The following is a 14,842-nucleotide window of genomic DNA, read 5'->3' as shown; positions in this document are numbered from 1 at the left end:
TACTTATGGTCAGAGTCACCCATACCTCAGACTCACCCTGCACTCACTCAGAGTGCAGCCCCATTTGCCAGACAAGCCAAAAATTATCACTTTTCTAGTCAAGTTTGAACACATTTACTGGATCAGGATTTGTCTGATGTTCTTCAGGCTGTTCCAAACCAAACTGGACTCAGCACACAACAGAGAGGTGCAGCTTATAGATCCACAGGCAGCCCACAAGGGAAACCAGCCCACGGGTTTTATTTATCATCCTGCAAGGGTTTACTTTCTGCATTCCTATAGGAATAGCCCTTTGGAGTCATCAGAGATCTATAAACAGGATGAGGCTGAATCCAACCCCTTAATGTACCAGTTTTGACATGAGATGCACCAATTTTGGTGCACAGATTTTACAACCCCCACACCTCCACCACTGCTCCCCTCACTGCTGGTGCCTGAGGCTTTCACAGTGCCCTCCTCGGTCCTCTCAACTTGTGCCTGGCCATGGTTTTGGCTGGACCAGCTGCCACTGTCACCCCCACAGACCCCTCTGGCAGGGTTCAGCACCCAGCCCACTCCTCTCACAGCACCCAGGGGCTGCACAGACACTCCATGTTTGACCTTCTCAGAACTGTCCTCTTCAAAGTGGATCATCACCCACTCCTGTGCCTCAGCCATCACCTGCATTACCCACCACACCTCACACCTGTTAATTCATTTTAACACTGTCCTCAGAACAGCTCTTCTCACCCTCTCCCTGTCTTATTTCCTATGAGAAGGATACTCAGGCAAGCCTTGAAGACACCCAAATCCCTACAGATCCTAAAGGGAGCACAAATTCCATATTCCCTTTTAGCAGTTCATTGAGAGGGAGGATCAGTAACAAAGAACTTCATCTGAAACTGGGTTACTTGGAGTTGTTTTTGTACCAGGGGCACTGAGCACTGAGGCCACATTCCCTCCACTCAACTTTCTTAGGTACTCACAAATGGGCGCCCTACTTTCTGGGGAACTGGAAGGAGATTTGGCTGCCTGGGCCCCTCCAAGAATGTTCCAGGATCAGGCACAGCCCCTCCAAATTCCCGTGTGTCACGAGCAGCACCCCACAGCCCAAATCCCCTCCTCATCCCCAGGATCTGGGCAGATCCCAACATGTGGGCTCATCCCCCACTCTGCTCTGTCTCCATCAGGCACCCAGGGGAGGGGAGCACGGGTGAGGTTTGGTGGTGGAGTCCAAGCCTTGCTCTAGGAGGCCACTGTGCTGTTTCCCATCTGCTCCTCAGCAACATCTTCCAGCTACAGAACTGCTGAGAAGGGACATGGAGAGGGAGCCTCTCCCACAAGCCAGGAGCAGGAGGAATGCCCCAGGGGACAAACGGCATGCTGGAGGAGGCTGCAGGATGGCTGTGCCACCCTGGAGCAGCGCAGGCTGTGAGCTGCAGCCAACAGCCCTCCCCACGGTCACGGTACAGTGACATTGCTGAGATGGCCAGGCCAGCTTCATGGTTCATAGACAGGCTCTTTGGGGCAGGAACCTCTTCTCTGTTGACTGGGCCTGCACAGGTGAGCCCTGTTTGCTTTATGCTGTTTGCCAGTAACAAAAAGAGAACCAAATAGCCACAGCTGGCCCTGGGGCTGCTGCTGCCCGGCGTGAGAATGAGCCAAGCTCACCTCACTCCAATTCCTGGGGATGCAGAGATTTCCCTTTCACCACAAGGAAAGGAACCACCAGCTCTAAAGATGGGAGAACGGGGAAAGGGGTGGCTGGAATGTGGGTGAGCTCCTTCCCTCTGATGTGACTTCTCACACACAGATCTGGTTCTAATTTTAGGACAATTCACCCTCTTCATTTCAGAGCAAGGTTAGACATTTACAATCAGCTGTTCATTATTCAAAGATAAATGTGCTGGTTTTTCCTTCTCTAGAGTTTAACACTGAAACTACTTCTTTGTTTTCCCTTTATCCCCTGCAAATAACAGAGATGTTATCTCATGTCACTACAAGGCAGAGACTCTTGCTTTGCAAACATGTACACACAGGTCCAAACCTTACACCTACTCTCTGGTGTTCCCCAGTGGTCCTGATCTTTCCAAGGCCCATCACCCAGCCTGTCCTTCCCCCAGGACACTGGAAAGGCACCCACCCAGAGACCACTGCCCAGATGAGGACACTGCAGATGTCAGCCAGAGAAGCCCCACCTCCTCCCCTGCCACCCAGGTCCTGTTTGATGTGTGTATAGGTGAGGAGGGCAGTCACACCCAGCACCTTCTGTTTTCCCAGACCAGCACAGGCACCCCAAGAGAGCACCTTTGCAGCAGCCCCCACTATGAACACACTGCAGTGCCCATGTCCCCTCTGCCAGAATGTCCCCACCACCTTGGGCCCCTCCTGGGCCATCTCACACCAGGCAGAAAGATGCTTCCACCACCTCTGAGCCCTTCCACTCATCTCCAGGAACCAGAGCACACACTGGGAGCCAAGGGGAAGAACTGCTCTCCAGTTCTAAAATAATGATTTATGGAGGTGAGTTGCTCAGTCCAGAGGAATCATCTAACTAACAGCCTGTTACCACACGAGCTGTTGTGCCCAGACTAACTTTCTCCTCCAGACAACAAAGTAATCTGTGCAAACATCTGGAGCAAGATATACAACTGTAAATGTGAAAAACCAATAAATGCCTTTTGGAAGAGAGAGATCCTCGTATTTCAGGACATAAACTGAATTTTAACAGCTGTGGGATAAGGCCAAGCTTTCTGCGAAAGCAACTCCCCCAGGTCTTGTGTAACCATGGAGGCTCCAGAGCTCCCCTGGAAAACCTCTGGTCCTTGGGGCTGTCACCAGCAGGGCCATGCCCAGAGCTGAGTCTGGGGGCTTGGTGCTGGCACCCTTCCCATGCGATGCTCCTATTAATAACACAAGAGGGCTCAGCCACAAGGCTCCCAGGAGCCAGCACTGAGCCACTGCTGATGAACAACCTTTGCAAAGTCGTTTTCTGAATAGTCCCCTGGGAAAGCACTCAGATCTTTCCCTGTGCTCTGGTCATCCCATCTTTTGCTCTCCCTATGGCTTTTTAAGGAAAATAACAGCCAAAGAGTCACAAGAAACCCACCACTGGACCATCGTGGTGCTGCAGCACCACTGAATCTTCTCAGAATTGAGCAGACTCAATTTCTTTGCATGTCACATCAGCCTGGCAAGGAGGAGAAAGCTTTTTATATCATGGCAAGGATCTTTGCAAACATTCACTTTAACTTGGTGTCATCTTGAAATCTGGCAAGGAACTGTTGAGTTGGCCCGGAGACATTTCTCTGGTGTAAGGCTAATCCTCAACGGGTCAGAACATGGAACACTAATCCATATGGAGAATGATGGAGGTGCTCAGAGCAGCCTGCACAGCAGCCTGGCTGGGTGCCTGCTAGGAAGATTGCCAAATACTGTGTTATTTTTTTTTCATTTAGCTCTCTGCTATTTAAAGGCAGCCCCATCAGGGACACAGCCCAAAGAATCCCAGTCGTACACTGCCAGGAATGTTGCATGGAGGCAGCTCTGGGCTGGCTAAGGTGGACACCAGATCTCAGAAACCTCAGAGGGACAAGGAAGCTCTGCTTCTCTCCAGGAGTATATTCAGAGACACAATGATCCCCCTCCTGGATGGAACGGGACAGCAGGAGTCCCTGGGCTGCTAACTGACACAGGATCTGCCTTGTTTGAAGCATTTTTCTGTTTCAGGGACAAGGGTGGCATCACAAGGACCGAACTCCTGCGTCTCCAACCCAGTCCAGCCATGCTCGCCACAGAGGTGTCCTGCCTACTCCTGTAGGGAAAAACAACATCTGTGCTGAGCTGGATTTTTGCTCACCAAAAGAGGAGGGGGAGCCCGCCTTTGTGGGCAGCAGAGGAGCAGCAGCCCTGATCACAGGGCAGCCACAGAGCCCTCTGGACTCTGTGTGCTGGGATCCTGGGGAAGGTGACTGCAAGGGAGAGCACAATGCCAGGCTTGGTGACAAAACAAGGGTGGTGATCACCTGCAGGCCAGGTGATCCCCACTGAAATGGGGAATCTGCAGGGTGTGCTTCAGTGCTGGCCTGGACACAGCCTGGACATCTTGAGAGAGCCTGTGAATCACGAGAGCTGGCAAAACCAGATCAGGACAACATTCCTGTCTTTTCTATTAATTCTTCCAGCATCTTTCTGGAAAAAGCAGTTGAACCTGAACTTGTGAAACCCCTCAAATCTGTCAAATATTTCATCAAAACAAGGGTGACCTGCTCCTGCCCATAAACCCCTTGGTGTGTCCAAAGGGAAGAAGAATCACTGTCACCTTTTTTTTTTTTCATCTTTTCCCTTTCTCACCACTTAGAAGCCAGTGCATGTCCATAAAACCTCCTTAAATATCCCTGAATCTCTGCCAGATAAGTTCACTATTATATCGGAAGAATATAATAAAAAAGAAATGATGTTCCCAGCTATTTCCCTCTCCTCCAAGATGCTATTTGTGCTGCTCCAGTCACAGCCCTCTGCTGCTCCCTCCACTGAAGGCTGTGGCTTGACACCAGCACCAGGACGGTAACAGGTTTCTTCTGTCATGGGGAAGCATTTTGATCTACTGCTGTAAAGTCTCCAAGGGCAACCTAAGGTTTTCAGAGAGGCATTTTATGGACTTTAAAACATGAGAACGTGCTGAAATATCAGCTTAGAATAATGCTCCTCAGCTTTAAGAGGGAAGAGATCTGTCTGGAAACTCACCAAAAGTTAGAACAGAAATCATCACCTGCCATCCCTGCATTCAGTACCTATAAAGGAGCAGAATTTATTGTCACTTCCCCAAAATAAAGACTACCCCATGTACCCTCAGGGTAGCATAAGATGAAACCTCACAGTTTGGCAGCCGCCCCTGCTCTTCCCTGCACACACATACAGCTCCTCTGGAAAAGCATAGGGCTGCTGCCCAATTCCAACACGACCAAATGCTCCCAACCCACTGCCGCACTGTGAGGCTGAAGAACCAGGAGAAGACAAAAATGCCATTTAAATTAATGAGGGAGAAGAAACAACTCCACAGCTGAGCTGCCCAGGCTGCTCCTCTGCCCGTGGGCACCTCCAGCCCCTGTCACCCCCCGGAATGGGCCCACCCTGGTGCCAGGGGAGCACAGCTCCCACTGCCACCCCAGACACAGGCGTTTGTTCCAGCGGCAGTTCATCTGACTGAGAGCCAAGACTCCACTTACTATAAATCAACAATAACTTGCTGACTTAAACAAGCATCTGTTATTTACTCTGGCTGCACAAGCCAACCCACTTGGCTTGACACAGGGCTGGTGTGCAGCAGAGACAGATCTGCAAATTATTTACTTGGGAGAAATATGCAAAAATTTGTTAACTGTTATTTGAGTGCCCTTTTTGGCAACAGGACACTGATGTCCTCTGTGGCATAGCCCCTATTCCTCCCTGAACCAGCACTGGGAAGCTGGCTCCTGGCACAGAGGAATGAGGGAAACACGACTCTAGAAAGAGGCAGGAAAATGATAATTGATATAATTGATAAAGAAGCAGCATTCTGACAACAGCAGGTGAGCACCCCTAGCCTGGGACCTCTGCTCATATAAAGGAAGTAGGGCACAGGGAAAGGTCATGGTAAGACAGAAGCTCCGTCCCCAGCTCTGCTGCCAGCCCTCTGACAAGGACACCATGGCCAGTGACCCAGCTGCCAACAGCCTGCCCACATAAATTGTTTTAGCACCAAGGAAAAATGACAGCTCGTGTTGGTTCATCTTTCCTGACAGCAAGCCTGAGGAGTGACTGCAGGCGTGTTACATTGCAGCACAGTTCATGTTCCACAACAGAGACTCTCCCTGCTGCACAACTCTGAACTGCAGGTAGGAACCAGACATTGCTGAGGCACAGCCTAAGGAAACAGCTGGGCTGGGTGCTTCTGCATGTTCACTCCCAAGGAAAGACGGTACAAAGACCTTGTTCCTGAGAGGGAACATTTGGGCTCACACTTATCCCTGGAGAGCCTGACACTACGGAGCTGGACATGAAAGAGAAGTTGCTTTCTCACGGGATGGGGAGAAGGATCATGGACCCCAAGGTCAGAGCATGGCTCCTGAAGGACAGAGGGTTCTGCTGTTTTGTGGGCAGTCACAGAAGTGACCCTCTGGAAGAGTGGAAAAGCCTCCCCTGAACTGGCAGTTGTGCATCTGAGACTGCAGGTAGGCTGATGGGAGCTTAAAGCCCTCTGGAAAGCCAAGGAGAGAAGCAGAAACTGACTGCTCCAGGGGCTCAACAGGTCACTAAGACAGTCATGCAATCACAGAAACGTTTGGGTTGGAAGGGACCTAAAAGACCATCTTGGTCCACACCTCTGCCATGGCAGGGACACCTTTTAAGAGACGAGGTTGCTCAATGCCAATGAAAAGAATTGTATTTTGGCAAGCTGGTTTGGCTACTTTTTGAGAGCAATCTTTAAAATGAAATTACAAACTCAGGAGAGAAAAAGTCAAGGCTAAATTGATTTTTCTTCTATCCTGGTTAAACAGATCTTAATCTTAGAATGCCACCACAGTGGGGCAGTGACCTTCCCTCTCTGTCCCCATTACCTTCAGCTGCCCGTTTGAAGAACACTTTGCAGCTCCCACATGTGAGGGCTCCATAATGGCACCCAGATGCTTCGTCCCCACAGATCAGGCAGGTCTTCTGAGGTGGGAAGTAATAGTCAATGGGCAGGACATGGTCACGGCCAGCCTCCAACCTGCAGCATAAAACAGAGAGAACAAGAGAAGGGTCAGGAAATGTGATCAAGACAAGCTGCGGGGAACATGGTCATGGCAAGCCCAGAACTGCAGGGACGGATCAGCCAAGCGCTGAGCAGCAAGAGGGTGAGCAACAACTGAGCCAAGCCTGGCCCTGACCATGCAGACACTGTGCTGGGTGCTCCTCCTGACACTGCCCACTGCGTGCAGCATGTGACAAAGTGTGACAAGTGACAGTGACACACAGTGACACACAGTGACAGTGACACACAGTGATAGCACAGCCTAGGGAGAAAAGGCTACTGAGAGTGGCTGCTGCAGTGCTCATGGAATTTTGGCTTCAATAATGAAGCTCGTGCACCAAACAAGGCAGAGCGTGGCACTACCTAACACTTGATGCCATGTTAACCACCATGCCAAGATGTCTACAGTGCCTGACTCCCCGTCTCCAACACCTCACCATTCCACATGCCCAGATTCTGCCCTCTCAGCCAGTACCACCCCCTCCTCAACCTGATCTGATCTTTTTGATCAGATCCATGGAGAAAAAGCTTTTCCAGAGGGCAGGGCAGGAGGAGAAAGGCTTATCCAAATCAGGAGCCAACATGTCTAGGCAGTTTGGGAAGCACCAGCACACTGATTTAATTATCAGAACTCATTTTTCTGAAACCACTAGATGAGGCATTAGCTTTTAACAGTCTGCAAGTCGCCACAACTTTTGGGTAAAATGAGATCCCCTTTCATTTTTGGCATTGTTTGTTGCTTTCAGGCGAGTTCTGAGAAATCAGATTACAACAGTCAGTGTGACAAAGATGGGACTTCTTGAAAAAAACTTTGTACCCAGAAAAACTCCACTGTCCCTGCCTTTCCCTCACCTGGGAACTGTGCAGACCCCACCTCAGTTTCAGGTCAGCAAAGGGAGCAGTAATTGCATCCTCAATTCTTACAGCAGAAACCTTTGGAGTGATTTCTCATCTCTTTAACAGGGGCAATCAGTGACTCATCTGTAGATGCTACTCAACCATCCTTCCCCAACCATCTCCATTTCCAAGGCTTTTCTGGAATTTCTGATAAAATGGAGGAGACACAGTTGGCTGCACCATGAATGCCATAGTCAACTCCTTTTGCAGTCAACGCGTTCCTTTCTTGGCTTACATGGATCCCACCTGTCCTGGTGTGATCCCATCACCCATCTCAGGGTACTCCCACATCCCCCCATGCCATGTGCTACAGAGCCCTAGCACTGTGTGAGAGAGGCTGCTGGAGAGCAGACCCTCCTGAGGAATACCAGCAGAACACAGACAGGCCTGGCTAAAAATGTCTTATTTATCCAGTGTGTTTTAAATTCACACGTGGCAGGCCTTTCTGCTAATGACCCAACACCTCTTCTCTGCTCTCTGTGCAGTGAGAAATCCAACAGTGCTCATTTCCCTGTTCCCATAAGGCTTCCACTCTGTCTCCCCCACACTCAGCTCTGTATGTGCTGTGAGCAGCAGGGCCTCTCACAGCAGGTGTCGTGACAACAGACACAAGACTCCCAGAGGACCCCAGGTCGGTTTTGAGGATTAATTATCTGAAACTGCAAAGCAGGTTTGCAACAGAGTGGCTTCTGAGACAGCTTTTAAAGAGCTGTTCATGTATGGCAAGAGTTGTGCAAGTACAGGAACACCTTCCAGCAGGTGTGCATCCAAATTACTCCATACATGTGCCCCTGCCAGGGACAGGGCTGGGCAGGGCTCCCCGCACAACCCTCCATGCTCAGCCGCCCTTGTCCCCACTGCCACCAACATTTGGAGACTGGAGGACACCAGCTGACGTGGAAGGTGATTCCCGGCCATGGGACAGGCTCCTCCTGGGGTAAGGCTTGGCAGGATGTGGACAGCCCCAGCACCCCAAGGGGCAGGAGGTGGCGTTCAGGCAGGTAGGGAGCAACTCTACCACAGGCCCTGCAGTCCCAGTGTGGTTCCCTGCCAGCAGCCACTGCTCAGAGCTGAAGCATCTGCCCAGGAATGCCCTTGACTTTAAAACAATGCCAATTTGCCTTTTCTTCTTTCTTTTATTTTTAGAGATGGAATTGCAAGAAAAACACGATGTAAAAATGTTCTAGCAACTCGGAATGAGCTACGCCAATGGTTCCCTTAATGATCCATTTTTCCAGTTTCCAAGGGACATTTACAAGGTGTTCTCAAAACGTGCAGGTAATACACAACACTGGCAAATGAGGTGCCTGGAGAAGCTGCAGGGCCAGCAGTGCTCTGGGCAAAGCCCCAGGTGTCACCTGCCCCAAGGTGCCAATGCACACCAGTGCCACAGTCCCCCGTTCAGGGAGGACACGAGGGGTGGCTCAGCACCCAGCTCGTCACCAGCAGCTCCAAAAGCTTTCCTCTGGGTGGAAGTTTTTATTCTGTGGGGCTGTTCTGGCCCACAGGGCTGCAGGAGTGTTTAGGGCTGACCGAAACAAGACCTGGGTGCTGCAGGGGGCTTGCAGTTGGTACAGTGCGTTGGCAGCATCAGCCCTGCTGCAGGGGGAGAGCCCAAAGCAGGGTGATAGCACGCCAGGGCAGACACAACTGGGACATGTGACAGGCCTCCCTGAAGGCCAAGGTCGTGGCTGTTACAAAGGAGTTTGGTGGCTTTCAGGGGCAGGGAAAAAACAACCTCAGTATCTCTTCTACAACCCCCGGGCGAGTTTTACTCTCACTTCAGAAGGGTTCTGTACGGAAATTAAAGGAGGGTTGACTGAGCTCCTCTCACACGCAAATATTTTGGGGGAGTAGGAACTATCATTTTGCAATGGAGCATTTGTTTGTCATTAGTTAATTATCACCAAACAGCCACATTTCACAACACCCCCAGAAAGCCAAGAGCAAGCACGGGTAAAAGAGGAGCCAACCACTTCTCCCCATCCACAAAGGAAGTCTCCATCTCAGCAACAGCCAGCACAGGCTGCCCAAAAGGAGCCCAGGGCACAACTGCCCTCTTGCCCATGACTTCCCACCCCTAAACCAGACCAGGACAAAATGATGGCACCTCCCCCACACCCCCAGCTCATCCCACACAGGATGTGACCCCAGAGCAGAGCACCATGGTTCCATACTCCCTGAGGAAAGGGGGTTTGCACCTTCACTCTGCTCTGTCCAAAGCCTGCACATCTGTGATGCTCAGGAGAGTGTTGAGATCAGAACTGAACCAGCACTCACACATGAACTTGGGTGACACAGAACCCTATCCAGTCATTTCACATACTGTCATTTATGGGACACTGATGTTATCAGGAGGAATCTCTGCCTTTAAAACAGCATCACCTGTGCCTGACATTCTCTAATGCAATATTAAATTTAACTGGCTTCCCCTCAGTGCAGCGGTTGTGCTCCTGCCTGGATGAAGTTCTGGGACACCCCTGAAGGGGCCAGACCTATGCTCAGCAAAGGACACAACTGCTCCCTTTGGGCACATCCTCATGTCCCCTTGCACTGTCATTTGGCTGCTGCTGGCTCCAGCCAGAGCTGAGCCAAGCCTGAGCTCACAGCCACCACATCACACTCATCCAGATAACAAGGCCTGCACAGACACTTTAAAGCGTTCATCTGTTTAAAATACTTTGAGCCATTTAATCTATAAACATGCAGCTTTGTACACTGAATTCATGTCCTTTCTGCTAAATAGCCTTGAGTATGTTTCCAGTCTGCCCATGCCTTGTTTTTGTGTGCGATGACAGCAGAGGCACAATAGCATCTGAGAGCAGAGCAGAGCAGGGCACAGCACGAGCCCCAGGCCTGGTAAATGCGCATAGGAACTGGATCCCCACTGGATTTAAATAAATATTAGTAGATGACAATGGGTTTTCCAAGCATCCCAGCAGTGCAGGCTGGCAGGAGGAGCGCACCTCAGAGAAAGCAAATCTTCCCCCACCAGCAACTCCCAGGAGCTGGCTTGGTTGTCCAGCCCTGGCACTGCCTCTCAGCCCCAGGGGCACAAATAGCTTTCACAGGCACAGCTGCACAAATCCCTTCTCAAATCTCCAAATTAAACTCTGGGTTTTTGTTTTCAAACACTCTGTTTACTTATTTTGACAGTTTATTTTTCACACAGCATGTCCCCACTGCAGCTGAAGCCCCCCCGCCATTCCCAGCCCTTGGCTCTTTTCTTTCCTGTGCTCCTCTGTTGTTCATGAAGGCTGCTCCAGGCTTGGAGCTGCATGGACCCAGACACTGTTTGCCCTGCACTCACGAGACATCCCCAGCCTGCCACCTGACTGGCTGAGGCATAATGGGACAGGTGGCAGACCCACAGCATAACCCAGCCTGCTAGGGAGTCCCCTCATTTAATGGCCATCCTGGGCTCTCACCTTCCCATCATCCATAAGGAAGAAGCAGAAAATGAGATTAAAAAGGTGGAAGGGGCAGGTTTGCTGCACCTAGAATGCAAAGCCTGGGCAAAGCCACCCTGCAGCTTTTGCACCTCACCGGTGGCCACAGTGGGGACTACTGCCCACACTTGGTACAGCTGACACCAGAACGTCTGCCTCAAAGCCTGATGTCCACACAGAAGTTCAGGGAGGAGCTTAAATAAATCAGCTCAGAGAAGATGGAACACTTGATCCCCCAGATGGAGCAGGTACCTACAAAAAGAGATGGCACAAGCGCATTGCAAGGTCACTTCAGATAGGAACTTGACTGATTACAAAGCACAGAAGGGACAAAAAAGCAAACAAGGAGCAGCAAGGCTGCAGGCAGGCTGCAGCCCTGAAGAGCACTCCCGAGGCCACCAGAGCCCTAGACTATATCCTCCTGGTGACTGCAGAGTCACCTAGAGTCACCAAGGACAGGACCTTGGCATCCTTGTTGCACTGAGAACCCTGCTTATTTCCCAAGGAAACACTCTGTCCTCACTGATATTTATGCAGTTTGTTTAAGCCACACCATAATTTTCCATTTTCAAATCCATCTTCTCTGCTCACAAAAAGAAAATGTGCCTGTAAAGAAAATCACAAATAATGAGACACTTGAGATATATATATATATATATATATATATTTCATGCTCCAAGAGACACTGCCATGATGCCAGATGCAGGTACGGGCTTACAGCTCCCAGGGAAGCACCCAGGGTACAGGCTTGTGGTCCCACATACCAACATCTTCACCTGCAGGAGAACTTTATCTTCCCCTCTTCCAAAATCAAGTGCAGTGATGCTTACGAAATGCTCTGGAGGAGGGAATGCGAGTTCTTGGTGGCTTTTCTCACAGCTGGTGTGCCAGGCAGATCTCCAGAGGAACAGAGCACTGTACCAGTGTACAGCCATGGGGCACAGCACCTCAGATGAACCAGCCCCCAAGGCCACCATGGTCCCCCAGCACTCCCAGCTAACCACAGCAACTGGTATGGAGCTACCAAGAGAAACCCAGGGTAGAATAATTCCAGTCAGTGTCAATTGGAACTCCAAATGTATGTGGAATTTAACTTGGCAACAAGGATCAAGTCGTGCTGGTGGCCAGAGGTCAGTGGTCGGCTCCCAGCTGGGCTGCTGAGGGATGCTAGGATTCATTCCCAGACTCAGATATTTAAAACACAAAATATTTTTCCCTCTTCCTTTGGCAGTGGAATTATTGCTAAGGAAACCACTGCTGCAAATTCTGCATTTTTATTTCTCCTCTGGAGGAAACACAAGGCAAAAACAGTCAGCAACAAGGGCGGGACCTGGCATGGAAATATGAGGAGACCACAAATGCCACGGATTTGGCACCCGGCTGGGGAGGCACACGGCCCGAGCCAGCACCCTCCCCCTGGCACAGCACGGACCCCTGGGGATGGTCGGGGACGGGAGCAAGAAGCAGAGTCTCTCATCTCAGGGAGCAGCCCCCCTCCTGCCCCTCTGGCAGTGGGGGAAGCCAGGAATCACTGCAGTGGCACTGCAGCGCTGGTCCCGCAACTTACCAGCAGAACTGGGTTATTTTTAGGCACCAAGACCAAAACTTTGCAGAGACACAACTGCAGGGGCATAAAAATCTTTTGCCTTATTATGTCTGGGAGTGGATACCAGCTCTATCTGCAGCATTTCCCTTCAGCTCTGCTGGCAAAGCACTGAGTTTCCAGAGGAGACTTCACGACTTGTGCAACAGTATCATCTTCCAGCGTCCTCCAAGCGGATCGTGCTGTGAGTCATCCCCGACATAAACACACTAATGATATGAACGTTTCACATATTTAGTGCCAGGTCTCCCTGCCACTCTTAGCCGCAGTCTCAGCAGAACAGGCAACACAGAAGAAAATTCCCCAGCAACCCACAGCCATTGGCTGACCCCAGAAGCACCTCCTGTTCCTGGCATGCCCACAGCTCACAGCTGCCCACATCTGCCAGCTGCACGTGGATTGGGGCAGCATCAGGGCAGGACTTGAACAGGAGCAGGGCAGGACTGGCCCCTCAGCAAGGCTTGGATGGTGGGGATGAATGGATGGATGGATGGATGGATGGATGGATGGATGGATGGATGGATGGATGGCTGGCTGGCTGCGCCAGTACCAACCCCAGTGGCACACACCTGCAACCCAGAGTATCCCAGACAGGCTTGGACTGGGAAACAGAGCTTTGATGCCAGTTTGCACTTTTAGTGACATATGGCAGGGACAGCCAGAGCTGTTGTTTTGGGGGCTGAGAGCATTCCCAGGAAAACACAGACAGCAGAGCCCTGCAGCCCTGCAACAAGCTGACTCCAGAGACCTGTGGACATGGGTGGTCCTGCTGTTATCACAGATCCATGCAGGAGTTTTGACTGGCCCTGTTGGGCAGCGATCTCCAGAGAGAGCCGTGGCACACTGGGGATCAAAGCCCGGCCCACCACCCCTTGGCCGTGCTCTTCCAAGCAGGCGAGGAATGAAAGCAGCAGGAATCATTTTATTTCAAGCCCGCCTGCAAACCAAAACACAGATGCCACATCTAATTTTAGGCCTCCCAACCTTGAGAGTGTTCTCCCGAGTCTCTCTGAGTGAGCAGTGAGATAGTCATCTCAGGACACGCCGCAGCCGCAGTGGCTGTGCACCCGCCTTGACCCCAACTCTGAAATGAAAAGAGGGCAGAGGCATAACAGGAGGGCACAGCACGGCCAGGAGTTAACAGATCCCTGCTGCTCCCAGGGGATCCTGACAGGACACACTGAGCCTCCTCCACTAACTGCAGTCGAGTGCAGAGGGACAGGCCAGCCACCCTGCTAACCCCAGGCTGCCACCTTCTCCCTGCTGGACATGACAACTGCTTCAGCTCGGGCCATAATCCAAGGGTTTAAGCACCCACATGGCAAAAGGGACAGTGAACAGAACAAGAAGAGAGCAGCTGCCCCCCCCCAGCACCTTAGCTCCCATCTCAGCTTAGCTCTGTCCAACTCTCAGCACAGCTCCAGTGGGATGTTCTGTCCTGCAGGCTTCCCAGCACTGTGCTCTGCTCCCTCTTCAAACCACCCCCAATACAGCCCAGAATCAAGGATCCGGCACTTTGGCACAGGCTGTGCTGTAAACAAGAAAAGAGAAAAAGTCCCTGTGCTGCTATTGTTTTTCCAACCATTTAAAGATGCTCCAGGGGACTGGGGAGCAGACTGGGAAGTAATAGATTTCTTTGTAAGGGGAAGATCCTATTATCCAAGAAAAGACTTTTTGACCACAGGGAACACGTGAAAACAAAGCCAGTTACAGAGAGCCAGAAAAACGAAATCCATGTGAACAGGCTGAGTTCATCGGGACGATGTCACATGTTCTGGAGCACAGGAACATGCACAGGGACAAAGCCCAGGCCAGCCCACGGGGGTTACAGTCCATACCTGACCCATGGCTCCAGACAGGTGTCCCCTAGCCCTGCTCTGCTAACGGAGCTGGCACTGCCAGACAGCAGGAGAGGGAGTAGGGGTGAGTTGGGAGGCTGGTTCTCAGTGCCTAAGCAGGGAGAAGGAGCAATGCTAATCCCACACCAAGCCCTGTGCTGCCCGCAGAGGTTCCAGGGAGCTCCAGCCACCTCTCCTTCCTGCAGGCAGCACATGGCACAATGCCTGCCCTCCAGGGATGCGTTTGCAAAGGGAACACTGCAGGCCCCAGGGTGAGGGGTGGGGATGTTCCTCGTACAGA

The 14,842-nt window shown here is 51.4% G+C and overlaps 1 protein-coding gene across 1 annotated transcript in view; it reads right to left on the bottom strand.

Moving 5' to 3' along the window:
• AR (androgen receptor) overlaps positions 1–14,842 on the bottom strand; it is a 38,655-nt gene that overhangs the window by 13,605 nt on the left and 10,208 nt on the right. Inside the window, exon 2 of the mRNA XM_066182129.1 lies at positions 6,579–6,730. Within this exon, the coding sequence (XP_066038226.1) occupies positions 6,579–6,730 (152 nt within the window). The remainder of the gene's footprint in view (positions 1–6,578; positions 6,731–14,842) is intronic.

The sequence above is a fragment of the Chamaea fasciata genome, unplaced genomic scaffold, assembly GCF_029207755.1.
Source record: "Chamaea fasciata isolate MVZ Bird 193981 ecotype frontalis unplaced genomic scaffold, bChaFas1.0.hap1 SCAF_4, whole genome shotgun sequence".
Taxonomy (NCBI): Eukaryota; Metazoa; Chordata; class Aves; order Passeriformes; family Sylviidae; genus Chamaea; species Chamaea fasciata.
Note: the sequence above shows the minus strand (reverse complement) of the source record. Positions and strands in the feature narration are given on the sequence as shown.